This window comes from Mus caroli, unplaced genomic scaffold (genome assembly GCF_978045245.1).
Source record: "Mus caroli unplaced genomic scaffold, Mus_caroli_1 scaffold_3, whole genome shotgun sequence".
NCBI lineage: Eukaryota > Metazoa > Chordata > Mammalia > Rodentia > Muridae > Mus > Mus caroli.
In genome coordinates this window covers 38,103,987-38,118,677 of record NW_028227258.1, presented here as the reverse complement: position 1 = coordinate 38,118,677, position 14,691 = coordinate 38,103,987, and the positions used below count along the sequence as shown (strand labels likewise).

Genomic DNA, 14,691 nt, shown 5'->3' with positions numbered 1-14,691 from the left:
CATTCATACTTCATGATGGTAATTTGCAACTGTTATGAATCATAATGTAAATATCTGTGTTTTTCAATGGTTAGACGGCCCCTGCGAAAAGGTCGTTTGACACCCTCCCCAAAGGGGTCGTGACCCACAGGGTGAGAACTACTGCTCGGAGACCATTAGTCTGCGTCCTTATCTGCCACTGAGCCTCAGGACACAGCACAGGGCCTAAACTATATTAGATGATCCTCCTTCATAAACAAGGGGAGAGACAGAGCGTCCGAGAGTCTGTGCTCCTGGTCAGTCTGGCCTGTGTGACTAACTCTGTCTTGTTTTCATTTCCTGTCTTAAGGCCATTTTCCCAACAAGGCGATGCCTTCAGCAGGACTGTTACCGTGGCTCCAGGGGATTTTCTGCAATATGAACAACCCTTGTTTTCAAAACCCCACCCCTGGAGAGTCTCCTGGAACTGTATCAAACTATAACAACTCCATGTAAGTGCAGCCCTGGCCGTCAAGTGTCCACTACTTGTGGTCACCCATCTCCTTCCCCCTCCCCAACAGGCCACCTGTAGCTATCTCTGTTTCCTCCAAAGCCTCCTTTAGACATCCAAGGCCTATGAAGAATTTCAAGGACCATTGCAAGGAAATTCAAAGTCAGGCTTGCAATGTGAAGTTTACTTCTTGGAAGAAAATAACGAATCCCAAATCCTCTCCTAAACTGCCATCAGTGACTTGAGAGGTAGAATCTTGGGATATGGCTTACACAGTGCATTTTTTAATCCACAAAGCGGAATATCCAGTTGTCCATCTTCTTTTCCCCGTCCAATCAGCCTTGATGGGTGTACATAGAGAGGATTTCATGGATACAGCATGGTGTCAGGTCCCATCTCTAGGAGTGGGTGGTGGAGAGGTCAGAGATTTGTGCGAAGGCTGGAAAAACTCACTGGTAGTATCTACAAACACCCTTGGAAACAACAGACCAGAGAAAATGGGGTTTAAGGTGACCTTGCCCTGGCCCAAATTGAATTCTGAGCTAATTACTCATCATCTCTGTCAGTGTTAGAATCATAAATATCCATCAATTGAGGCTATGCAAAGTCAAGCAACAATTTAAAAATAGCACAAGACTGAAAATGATAGCTATTTGTTTATAAATATTTTTGCTTAAAAGTATAAATATTAAAATATTTTAAAATTATGAATAGAAATATATTTTTCCTTCCTACAGCTTGGCAAGAGTATATCGAGATTTTCAAGAACTCTTCATGGACACCCCAGAGGCCCAGCACCTTGGCCAGGTTTGGGCCGAGCTCCGCACCTTGTCGCAGTTCATGGACACCCTGAGGACTCACCCTGAGAGATTTGCAGGTAACATGGGTGTCGGTGTTCCTATTTTGTACTTGCCTCTAGCGTCAAGGAAGCCAGAAACTGAGATCTAGCAAAGAGTGGGGAGAATCTGTGAGGGAAGATGCCAGAGACACATGCCTGTAATCCCAGCATTCCTGTGGTGAGGCGGGAAGGTAAAACAGGAGAATCCCCAGAAGCTCATAGGCTAGCCAGCCTGTCTCACACACCAGTGAACTAAAAGCAGTTGTCCTTTGACCTTTACATTCATGCTGCCGCATGTGTGCACTTGCAGAAACACATAGACACGTGCATACACACACGCATGAGTGCTCACCTCACAAACACACACAAAGACAGTTTAATGTAAGCTTCCAACAATATTTAGTATCCAGAATGAAGCAAGTGGGTCTGTTGAGAGCAGGATGTGAGGCAGAAGGATTGTGGAAGCACTAGAGCAGATCAAGGAGGCCCTAGTAACAAAAGGCAGAAGTTGTACTGTGTGCGTTTTGTCTGGGCTGCCTTGAGCTTTTATGAGAAACTATTAACACCCAGGATTAGCTGGGGGCGGGGGTGGGGCGGGGGTGGGGGGTTGAAATGCATGATCAGTAGTCTCGGTGGCTTCTAGGTTCCTGTTTAACTGATGAGAAAAAGGGTGAGATGGAAGGACTGGTGGCTGTAGTCGGAGTGCTTGAATTGAGGCTGTCAGGGAGACTCAGGCAGGATGGGTACTACAGAGGTGGATGTAGGGAAATGGAAAGAGAGGGCAGTGTGTGTGAGGAAGAGGTGACGGAAATGAGGAATCAGCTGTGATCTGACACAGACACAGGATGAGAGAGAGCGAGGATCAGACAATCCAGGGATGGAGAAACAGTCCAGTGGTTATGGCTGGTCCTCCAGAGGACCCTGGTTCAATTCCCAACACCTACAAGGCAGCTCACAACTGCTTGTAACTCCAGTTCCAGGATCTGATGCCCTCATACAGACATACATGAAGGCAAAATACCAATACAAGTTAAACAGACAGACAGACAGACAGACAGACAAGGCTAGGTGATGGTGGCTCACACCTTTAATCTCAACATTCAGGAGGCAGAAGCAGCCAGATATTGATGAGTTTCTGGCTTGCCCAGTCTACAAAGAGAATTCAAGGACAGCCAGGGGGCTACACAGAAACCTGTCTGAAAAAACCAAAATTAATTAATTAAATAAGTAATGAATCAGACATCCAGGTGGGAGAACCACTTAGAATGAGGAACAAAGAGAAGTGGCAGAAATGTCTCATAGCCTCAGGGGGAAATTCAGGAGGGGGAAAACAAAAACCAACGGGGGTGGGGTGGGGATGTGGGGAGACAAACCAACATCCGAAGAAGGCAGCACTAGATCTTAAGCCTCCCATGAGCACTGGGTGGGTATGTCAGCTTCACTTAGACACCTGTGGGGACAAGTTGTGGTGTCGGAACCCATTGCCTGAGCTTCTGTAATTCAGAGGCTGTGAGAAGCTGGGAGTTGTTGCAGGCCTGTGGGTATACGGTGTCTTTCAAGAAATGCCCGCTAGTCATGAGGACACTTCCAACAATAGAGTTCAGAGGCAGCAGCTGGTGCTGTAGAAAGATGTGTGTTCCTGAGACAGGGTGGTGACTGTAAAGATTGCCCTCAGAGGATGACAGAGTCAAGGAAAGGACTACCAGGGGAAGCCAAGGGGCGAGAGCAGCCAGACAGAGCAGCTTTTATGCGAGTTACAAACAGTACAGTTAGGGTGGTGTGACCAGCCAGCCCTCCTCACCTGAGCTTGTGGTACATACAACTTCTTTACCCTCAGCACACACTTGCAGCCTGGGACAGGAGAGTGTTCAGGTCACTGTGTTAGGGCTGCTTAGCTACATTCAAGTTACTTCCAAAGCAGTAGAGGACATGCTGCTGGCCATCATTTACACAGCCTAGATTATAAATATCTACAATAGTCTTTGCTCTTCTGAAAAAGGACATATTTCAGTTATCTCAAGTCTGAAGGACTCTAGAAGGTAGAAACAGCCAGCATTTAATTTATTTTCTTTCTCTCTTCCTTCCTTCCTTCCTTCCTTCCTTCCTTCCTTCCTTCCTTCCTTCCTTCCTCTCTCTCTCTCTCTCTTTCTTTCTTCCTTTCTTCCTCTCCCTCTTTCTTTCTTTCTTTCTTTCTTTCTTTCTTTCTTTCTTTCTTTCTTTCTTTCTTTCTTCTTCTTCTTTCCTTCCTTCCTATCTATCTATCTATCTATCTATCTATCTATCTATCTATCTATCTATCTATCTAGTTTCTGAGACAGGTCCATACTTAGCTTAGACAGCCTCGAACTTATGTAGCTCAGACTAGACTAGAACTCGTGGCAATCCTTCTGTCCCAGTCTCCAAAGTGCTGGGGTTATAAGCATGAGCTAACTTGCCTAGTTCATATTTGCCTTTTAATAGTAAGAAAACACAGGGGCAAATATGCCAACCACGAAGATGTTTTGTCCAAGGCTAAGCAAGCAGATAAGATAGACAGCCACCGTCTTGATCTCAGGGTGACTCTCCTCCCTTCATCCAGAAGGGTCTTCCATCAAGTGAACTTAGCACTGAAGTGTCTGACTGAAATTGAGTCTGGCTGCAGGGAGTGGAAGAGAACCCATTCCAAGCAGAAGTTCTCTGTGGTTGCTGCAATCTCTAGGAGAACCCAAATCACTACTTTCTAAGCCAAAAAACAAAAACAAAAACAAAAAAACAGGACGTGAGGGTGACTGGTCAGGCAAGTGGATCTTTCTGCAGGCTCTCCAGCTGTGGGGGAATCTCCTAAAGGGAGCATGGCTGGGCATCAGGATAGCCTTCCAAGGTTTTCTCAGAAGCTGGGGACAGAAACTAACAGGGGTCCAGGGACCATAGCTAAGTAAATGATATGGTCTCGGGAGGAAATTTGGGCCAGGCACTGATGCCTAGTCGAGATGGCAGAAGGAGTAGGTTCTAGGATGTTTGTTGGTGAAGGTGAACGCTGGAGTCTGAAGTTACCATGAGGGTCTCAGTCTCAGAGTTGGGTGGACAGCTGCAGCCACCTCGGCTTTTGCCTGTGGGGTTGCCAGTCTCCTGGGAAAGTATGTCTGTGCTGACCCAGACAGCACTCTCCTCTCACAGCAAACCTGTAGGGCTGCATTCTCCACAGGGGAGGATTAATGGGGAGCCACCAGCTGCAGATAGACATAGCCCCCTATCCCCAGCCAGCTCTGTGGTCTCATCTTTAAACCCCTCTTCCGGAAGCCTCACCCCGCAGCTACCCTCCACCCCCTACCCTCAGCCTCCAACATTCCCAGGGAGGAGAACAAGTAGAACCGCATTTTAAAAGAAAATGTAATTTTCTTTCCCCAGCAACCCTCTCTCCACCCCCTCCCCGCTTCACACTTCTCCCTCAGGAATCTAATGAAGGGCTTGTCTGGTATCACCCTGTCACTCAGACCCTGGGCCCCATTCTCTGCTGGCAAGGTAGCCCCCACACCCTCCTCAGGTGTGTGCTTCTCTGAGTCCCTGCCCTTCTCCTCCCACCCCACCCCTGACCCAGCCAGGCCACAGTTGTATGATACTCGGGCAAAATGACTCTCTGTCTTGCCCCTTCTCCCAAGGCATTTGTATGCAGCGGCAGCTGAGTGTGTTAAAGAATAACTAAAAAATAAACAGCCGAATGGGGTTTCACTCTCAGGATAAGAGCACAGGTATTTATTGAGTGCCTGGAGTCATTCAACAGACATTTATTGAGGCCTTGATACTGTGTCAGGCCTTAAAGCTGGGTGAAAGAGATAAAAAAGAAGAGAGAGGGGACTGGAGAGATGGCTCAGTGGTTAAGAGCACCAACTGCTCTTCCGAAGGTCCTGAGTTCAAATCCCAGCAACCACATGGTGGCTCACAACCATCCGTAATGAGATCTGACACCCTCTTCTGGTGCATCTGAAGACAGCTATAGTGTACTTAGATATAATAATAATAATAAATAAATCTAAAAAAGAAGAAGAAGAAGAAGAAGAAGAAGAAGAAGAAGAAGAAGAGAGAGAGAGAGAGAGAGAGAGAGAGAGAGAATGAATATGACCGTGAGGTCTTACTCCTGTATATTCAATATGGCTAGGTAAAACAAGGGATGTTAAAAACAAACAAACAAACAAACAAACAAACCACCCATGCACGCCCCATGCACGCCTGTATGCACATGTTTGTGTGTGCACCTGCATGCACTCTACGGTGTGCAGAATACTACAGCGAGGGCCTGTAAGTCTGTATCTAAAGGAATAACTACAAGAGAACAGTTGAGATGACACCCCAGAGAGAACAGGGCGCTGCTTGGAAAAAGACAGGATCTGTGTTACCCAAAGGAAAGGAACACAAAGCTTGAACACAGTACCTTCTCCTAGGTCCTGCTATTCCAGGGGGACCCCTACCTTCAGGTTCTTCTTACAAAGTCTTTAGAAGTTTCCTGTGCAAAGGAGAGTGATAGTGGGCTACTCCCTGGCCCAGCTCTCAAAGACATCCAACCTGACAAGAGGCTGCTATACGGAACCATCAGGGAAAGTTGCTCCCACCCTGGACAGTGGCAGATGGATGGTCTTGACCCCTGCGCTGCAATAGGAAATTATCCTTCGCAGTGTGGATCTAGTCATGCTGCCCTACAGGAACATCACATCCCTGAAACAGCGATGGAGGTTGTCAGGCACTTGCCTGGAGAGGGAAAGGTTTGGGTGGGAGGTGTAGCTCGCTATGGAGCTGGAGTCAGAAGGAGAAAGGGTGTTGGAAGAGCATGGCCCTTGGAGAAATACTCACAGCTTAGCAGGGCGGCAAACACATGGAGGACTTGGACCATAATGACCTTACATATCACTGGTCAATATCTCATAAACTGTAGCGGTAGCCAGTTTGATTCTGATACCTGCCCAGGAAGCAACAGAAGAAGTGGGTGCTGGCGTGAGTCCTCCAGGAGGGGTGGGGATGATATTAACACTGTCAGAATAAGCATTTATTGAGTATTAACGACTATCAGGCAGGCCTGGGAATTACGTGCTTCAGATTCCTTTATCTCTTGTTGCTCCTACAACATCTAGTCTATATTGTGACCATGGTCACATGGAGAGAGGCTGATCACTTGCCCAGGGACACCTTCACAGTAAAGGGTCCTTTATGCTTCCTTGAGAAAGAATTTTTGCTTCTAAAAGGTTCTAAGTGAAGCTGGAGGGAATGTGGCTAAGGCTGACCAGGACAAGCCGTGGGGAATAGGCCTGAAATGCCCCCTGATATGAAGTTGTTCTTGTCCTTCATTGCCCTGTTCATGCTAATACCCAAAGCTTTAACCCTGAGTTGAGCTAACAGGAACCACAGAAGGGTTCTCATCCATCAAAACTGCAGTGAGAACAGATTGGACATCTCCTATCCAGATACAGGAATTTTTTCCTTTGCTTAAAACAATTTTTTCTTTCTTTCTTTCTTTCTTTCTTTCTTTCTTTCTTTCTTTCTTTCTTTCTTTCTTTCTTTCTTTCTTTCTTTCTTCCTTCCTTCCTTCCTTCCTTCCTTCCTTCCTTCCTTCCTTCCTTCCTTTCTTTCTTTCTTTCTTTCTTTCTTTTTTTCTTTTTTTTTTAGGCGGGCGGTGGTGGCACACACCTTTAATCCCAGAACTCTGGAGGCAGAGGCAGACAGCTCTCTGAATTCCAGCCCAGTCTGGTCTACACAGAGAGTTCCAGGACAGCCATGGTTATACAGAAACTCTGTCACAAACAAACAAAACAACAAAGAAACCCCTTAGGCTGTCAGCTTGATGGCAGGCACTTTTACCCATTGAGCCATCTTGCCAACCAAGGTGTTGAGCACTTCTGCACGCAGCTACTGCTCATCTGTTCTTCCTCTTGCTGTCTGTTTGTGCTAGCTGCCCACTTACTGATTGGATTATGTGGGGTCGATGTTTAGTTATTTGAATTCTTTAAATCGTCCAGATATTAGCACTCTACTAGACATATAGCAGGCAGAGATTTCCTCCCATCTATAGGCTGCCCTCTGCCCCGCTGCACTGTTAACCATATCCTTCGTTGTGTAGAAGATTTGTAATTTCATGAAATTCCATTTATCAATTTTCGGAATTGACTTTTGGGAAGTCCTTGCTTGTGCCTATGTCTTGAAGTGGAACAAATAATTTCAGAGATTCAGACCTTTACTAAGGTCTTTGTCTCATTTAAAATTGACTTTTGTACAGAGTAAGAGATAAGGATCCAGTTCATTATTCTGTCCAGTTTTTCTAGTACTATTTGCTGAAGAAACTGTTTTTTCCTCCAGTGTATGCATTTGCCATTTTTGCCCAAGAAGGAGGTGGCTGTACCGTGTGGGTGTGGTTCCGGATTCTCATCCCATTGGCTACTGTCTGGCTTGTGCTAGTGCTATTCTGGCTTTGTTGCTATGGCTCAATTGTATTACCTGAATTCTTCATCCACAGCATCACCTTGGCTATTTGAGGTCCCTTTGCTTACATATGAAAGCAAAGGGGTTATTGGGTATTTTTTTCTAATTATGTGAAGAATGTAGCTGGAATTTTTATGAGAATGACATTGAACTTATAGACTTCTCTGGGTGCTACAGCCATGTTCACCACATGAATTCTGCAATTCAGGATCATAGGAGATCTTCCCATCTTCTAGCATCTTCTTCAATTTTCTGACTTCTGTCCCAATATGTTATCTGGATATGGAAAAGGCACTGATTTTATTAACTTTTTAAAAGAAGATTTATTTATTTATTTATTATATGTAACTACACTGTAGCTGTCTTCAGACACTACAGAAGAAGGCATCAGAGCTCATTTTGGATGGTTGTGAGCCACCATGCGGTTGCTGGGATTTGAACTCAGGACCTTCTGGAGAGCAGTCAGTGCTCTTAACCGCTGAGTCATCTCTCCAGCCTGATTTTAGTAACTTTTAACTGATGTTTTTGTCCTCCTATTTCATAGGAAGTTATTAAAACTGAATTTTCTGGTAGGGTATATAGTTAGAGTGGGGCTTCCCAGCCTTAGCACCCCTGACATTTGTGGGGGAGAGAACTCTTTGGGGAGTCACCTGACCACTGCATTGTTCTGTCCACTATGAATGTTTAGCAATGCTACTGGTCTCTCTCCTCTGCCCAAAGATGTCTCTAAATATTGCCAAATATTCCTCAAGAGACAAAATTCCCCTGCCGTTGTAGTTCCTTACCCTTCACTCTCTTGAAAGCCATTGTCTCAGTCCAAGTCTGAACATCAGGCAGCACCCAACCTACTGTAGGTTAACTTTTCCTACCTTCTGTGCTTTGTTGTGCACTGTATGGTGCCAGGGCTCTTCAGTGAGACAGTCCAGGTGGCAGATACTGGCAATGGCCTCAACCTCCCAGAGTTCCCAAGGAAACCAAGAACACAGCCTTCTTCTAAGAGCCAAGCAGAAGCAATTCCAGTCAGTTCTAGCTGCTGTTCTTATTTTGACCCATCTCCCTTCAACAGTCTGTTCTTTCACTCACACGCAGGAAGAGGATTACAAATCCGAGACATCCTAAAAGATGAAGAGACGCTGACACTATTTCTCACGAGAAACATTGGCCTGTCTGACTCGGTTGTCCATCTTCTGGTCAACTCCCAAGTTCGTGTGGAGCAGGTAGGTGAGGCCCTTTGAAGAGGGAGAAACACCGAGCCTGAGGAAGATAAATAGTATCTGGTTTCCGTTCTCTTTTGCTTCCATGTTCAGAATTCATGACTCATGCGCCATATTCAGGGGCACACCTGGGGGTTTTTGAGTCCACAAGCATCCCCTCACAGGACTCGGAAGCAGCACTGGTTGGTACCTGTAAGACTTCCCTGTCTTTTGAAACTTGAAGGAAGCAGAGCAATCATGAGGCTTAGCCTACCCTGGAGAGTCTGTGACTTTCACCATTTACTTACTAATCAAATCGTGAAGGCCAGCTATAAGGACTGGAGCAATGTGGGCCTGACAGGCAAAGCCTATGACTCAGGACACTGACATCCACAGGAGGGTCAACATAAATAGAGGCTCTCTTGTGTCTCCTGGCTGTTAGGAGTCATTATGTGAGGGCAAGAGTTCTTTACTAAGGAGAAAGTCAGCTCCAGCCAAGAACTTCTCTCTCTCTCTTTCTCTCTCTCTCTCTCTCTCTCTCTCTCTCTCTCTCTCTCTCTCTCTCTGTGTGTGTGTGTGTGTGTGTGTGTGCATCTGTGTGTTAGGGGCCAGAGAAGTGGCTTAGTGGTTAAAAGCACACACTGCTCTGTGTGGTGGTTTGAATAAGAATAGCCTTCAAAGCCTCCAGTATTTGAATGCTTAGTCATCAGCTTGTGAAAGTATTTAAAAGGATTAGAAGGTTTAGGTATGGCCTTGTGGGAGGAAAGGTGTCACTGTGGGTGGGCTCTGAGGTTTCAAAAGCCCTTGCCAGGCCCAGTCTCTCTCTTCCTACCTGCAAATCAGAATGTAGCTCTTGGCTACTGCTCCAGTCCTATGAGTGAGTATCTACCATCTTTCCCACCATAATAATAAACGACTAACCTCTGAAACTTTAAATAATGATGCCTCAATTAAATGCTTTCTTTTATAGAAGTTGCCTTGGCCCTGTGTCTCTTCAGCATACAGACTGGCTATATAGAACAAGGCTAAGATGGGACCCAAGTGTGGTTTCCAGCACCCCTGTCAGTTGGCTTACAACCTTCTGTAAGTCCAGCTTCTGGGGGCTCCCACATTCCTGGCCTCGTTGGGTACCTGCATTCATGTGAGCACGTCTCTACACAGAAAGATACACACAGAGACATATAATTAAAATAACTCTTAAAAAAGAGAACAGGGTGGGTAAATGGTGACTCTAACAGTTATCACATCTGACAAGGGCAGAAGGACCACTTCTGTATTCCTGGGCCACTTGCTTTCCAGCTCATTCAAGACATTTCTGACCCCTCCATAAATTTATTTCATTCATTTGAATAATTTCCTGTTGTTGTTATTATGTTTTATTGTATATTATAATCATTATTATTATATTAATAATTACATACAAATACATGACTTTAACATCGATTTGCTGCTTTGTCCCTTACAGTAATCCTGAAATGGGACAAAAACATGAGGGAAACTGAGGCATCTAGTGGTAAAGTTATTCTGCACACAGTTCTACAACTAAAACTCCTCAGAGCCCAAGGGCGATTAAGTGCTTCCCATGCTTGGTCCCACAACTCCAACATAATAAACTGGGCTGGCTCTCACAGCCCAGTGCCCATTAGTGTCAGTGGCACAGGAGTACCTGTTAGAAATGCAAGTTCCCCAGCCCTATCAACTCAGTTGAGTCCAAACTTTTGGGTATAGGGCTGTTTGTGTTAGCAAGCTCTCTGGGAGACGAACAAGCGAATGCCAGAGGACCATTCGCTCTGTGGAGAGGACTCCCGCCTGACTCCATGAGAGACCAGAACATAAGTCGGGAGTTTCAGAGCATGACTCAGACTTGAGATGAAGGTCTACACAAGATGCTGCTATCTGAGTCCGGATGAGGGAGGAGACCCATCCCGCCTGGTGGGAACAGCTGATGAAGGGGTTTTTAGGCTGGTTCCTCACACCTCGATGAAGGATCCCATGCCTGCTTTCTGATCATCCAGACTCTATGGTTATCCCTAGAATCAGACAGGCAAAGTAGAGTCAGTTCCTGATGAGGCCGAGCAGCTGGGCTGGCTGCCTGGCACGGCCTGCCTTCTGTCTTCATCACAGGGAGTTGTCATCAGCACTCACGGCCCAGTTTTCCCGTTTGCTTTTTCTTCAGCTCATAAAACTCCAGTCCTGGCAATGCCTGTGACAGTTTCCAGTTGGTAATAAAAGGGAGGCCGAGATAAGGGTTGGAATTTAGGGGAAATTTCCTTCAAGCGTGTACAGCCATGGCCTTTAGAGTTCAAGTGACTGCTGCCCTCTTGGCTCCAGGACTGAGGCTCTTTATGGCGAGGACAGGGGCCAGGTCACCAGGTTGTGCTACCAGCTCCTGATCTGAGTAGCCAATGCTCTCAGATCAGCAAGTTCCACCACTTCCCTGTCATGCCTGAGAGGCCACTCACTGCCCCCACCTGACTCCCTTTGTATCTCCCAGGCCACCTTGCTTCTCAGCTGGTCACCCACCCTTCCACTCTCATCTTGACTTCCACTCCATCTGAGCTCTGTGACCTTTACCCAACATGGCCACTAGAACTTGCAGGCACAATGTCGACATGCCTTTTCAGCGGCCCCAGTGGAAGCTGTGATTCATCATCTTTACTAAGCAGGGACTCTTTGTTCATTGCCATCAGCAGTTTCCCTCTGAGTCCTTTCTTCCTGGCACAGCTCGGGGGCTTTGGGGGGGGGCATCCCAATACCGCTTTCTTCTAAGAAATCATTGAATGAGAAGAGTCCAAAGTGTCTAGTTCTGTCTCGTTCCCATCTGTCCAGTCTTGAAGACTTCTACGGAGCTTCAGGCCCCCCGTCCAACTGATGCATCCTCCACGAAGATTGCTAATAAGCCTCCTTTCCTTGGCCAATCCTCACTCCTCCTTACTCGCCAGTTAGCAAGCATTGGCGAGTCTCTAGGAGTCAGATCTCTGCGAGGCCCACACACTGTAAATCACCACGAATCACAAGAATGCACCACTCTATACCTGTTCCCTCACTACGAAAATGCCTACCGTACATGGTGGTTATAAGGAGAGATTGAAAAAAATTAGAATATGTGAACCACTTAGAATGTTGCCAGACATACTTAATAAAGCACCAAATACTTTGTCACCATTATTTTTGAGACAGGCTGTCATGTAGCCCAGGCTGGCCTCAAATTCACTGTTAGCTGAGGATGGCCTTGAACCTCTGACCTTCCTGCCTCTACCACCTGAGTGCTGGGATTATAGGCCAGCCCTGTAACTGCCATGGCTGGTAAATTCTAGGAACTTTGACTAGCTATTCTCTTGCTCTCTCTTCCCTCCCCTTCTCTCTCCCGCCAACTCTGTTTCTCTTGACCTCTCTTCTATGGTAGGTTTGACACCCAGAGTGTCACACATAGTAGGTAGGTATTCTGCCACCGCGTTTATCTCAGCCTTGACTGAACTTACTGATTCTTCCCCTTTCAGGGTCTAGTATTGATCTATTTGATCTTACACTAACTGTCCGTAGATGCACCTAGTTAGAGAGCTCTTCAAAGAACAGGAAGCCTATGTTATCCACCTCTAGATCCTCAGACACCATTCTGATCCCTGAACAATAGTTCAGTGAATAACCCTGAAAGAGTAATCGATTGGATACGTGGAGTTTTGTCAATCGGGTTTTTGTTCGTTTGTTTGTTTGTCAGTTTGGCACAAGCTAGAGTTCTCTGAGAAAAGGGAAACTCAATTAAGAAAAACGCCTCCATAAGATCAGGTTGTAGCTGAGCCTGTAGAGCATTTTCTTGATTAGTGACTGATGAAGAGGACTCTCAGCACATGGTGGGTGGGGCCATCCCTGGGCTGGTGGTCCTGGGTTCTAAAAGAGAGCAGGCTGAGCAAGCCAGTCAGCAGCACTCCTCTATGGCCTCTGCATCCACTCCTGCCTGCAGGTCTCTGCCCTGTTTGCGTCCCTGTCCTGACTTCCTTCAGTGATACACAGTGAAGATGAAGCATACGCCTGATAAACCCTTTCCTCCTCAAGTGGCTTTGGTCATGGTGTTTCATTACAGCAACAGTAACCTTAATGAAGACAGTCTCCATCATATTGGCGTGTAAGCAAGCCTGTGGGGCATCTTCTTAATTGCTGATTGATGTGGAAGGGCCCAGCCCACTGCAGGCAATAGCATCCTTGGGATTGCCAGATGGTCCTGGGGTATAAAAGAAAGTTATGGAGCAAACTATGGAGAGCAAGCTCGTAAGCAGCACTCTTCCATGGCCCCTGCCCCAGTTCCTACCTCCTTCCTGCCTTGAGCTCCTGTCCTGACTTCCCCTCATGATGGACTGTGAACCTTTTCCTCCTCCAGTTACTTTTGGTCATGGAGTTTCATCCCAGCAGTGGAAAGAAAACTAGGACATTAGCTAATAATCCCTATGGATGGGTGCCGTTGCCTAGTTCCCTTTCATCAGCTCCTTCCTCTGCAGTATGAGAGGACCAGACAAAGTGAGCTTATGAAAATGGTTTCACCTTCTGGCTAGAAAGAAGATGGGGTTTTTCTCAGAGATACAAAATGAGGTGGGGGCAAAGGCAGAATGATCTGTGGGAACACCCCTACTGCAGACCTCCAGACTGATCATCAACAGCTGATCGGCCATCAGCCTATGCCTCATGGAGGGACCAGTGTGTCCTCCATGTTTCTGTGAGGGTGGCAGAGTCTGGGCCTGCTCTGTTTTCCAGTGTGGAGGTCTGTGTGATTAGGAGTTAAAAGGTGTCTTCGGGGACTAGTTTTATGAATTTGTTCCATGGTACAGAATCTGGAATGCTGGGTGCAGGCAACACTCCAGGTGACTAAGGAGCCTTGACCAGGGTTGGGACCTCTTCCTTTCCATCTTAGTTGTGGAGGGCACCATAGTCATGGTGCTCCAAGCCATTGGCTGTGAGCTTCTAAGGGGTGTGGGATGTGTGCTATCTAGGCCAAGCATTGTGGATAAAATACAAGTTATATATTTAATGCTAAATTTTAGAGAATCACAAAAAATTCAGCATAATTATGCTCCCTTTGGAATTTATTTGAGACATACTAAAAGTTATTTGTTGTGTAGCTGAAATTCATATTTAACTGTGTCAGGTATGGTGGCTTGCTTCTGTAACGTCAGGAGATTGAGACAGGAAAATGACCTAAGCTATGGAATAAGTTCCAGGTCAGCCTGGGCTAGAGTGAGACCCTGCCTCAAATAATCAAGCAAAAATAACAATAACAAAATAAAAACCAAATTGATCTGGCCATCTTCTATGTTTATGTAGTAATTCTAGTGAGAAGAAGTTGGTCAATGTCACTGTAGATGTTTTCACTACTCCTCCACTTCAGCCACTGGGAGAAGGCTTTGATGGCATCTTAGCATCTTCTTCCAAGGAGAGCTCAAAATCGCCACAAAGTTTTCTGATAAAGTAAGGTTTGAGGTAGGGTTTGCATTTTTATTATTGCTGTAACAGATGACACACTCCAGGAGACCAAGAACCTGAAGGTTTAAGGCAACACAGGTTTATTCTCTTATGACTCTCCAGATCAGAAGTCTGAAAGTCATGGGCTGGAGAGATGGCTCAGAAGTTAAGAGCACTGACTGTTCTTCCAGAGGTCCTGAGTTCAGTTCCCAGCAACCACATGGTGGCTCACAACCATCTGTAACAGAGTCTGATGCCCTCTTCTGGTGTATGTCTGAAGGCAGCTATAGTGTACT

The 14,691-nt window shown here is 46.2% G+C and overlaps 1 protein-coding gene across 1 annotated transcript in view; it reads left to right on the top strand.

Moving 5' to 3' along the window:
- The window catches only part of Abca4 (ATP binding cassette subfamily A member 4), a 146,225-nt gene that overhangs the window by 9,535 nt on the left and 121,999 nt on the right, over positions 1 to 14,691 (top strand). The window contains 3 exon segments of the mRNA XM_021157524.3: positions 329 to 470; positions 1,207 to 1,346; positions 8,841 to 8,968. Of these exon segments, the coding sequence (XP_021013183.1) occupies positions 329 to 470; positions 1,207 to 1,346; positions 8,841 to 8,968 (410 nt within the window).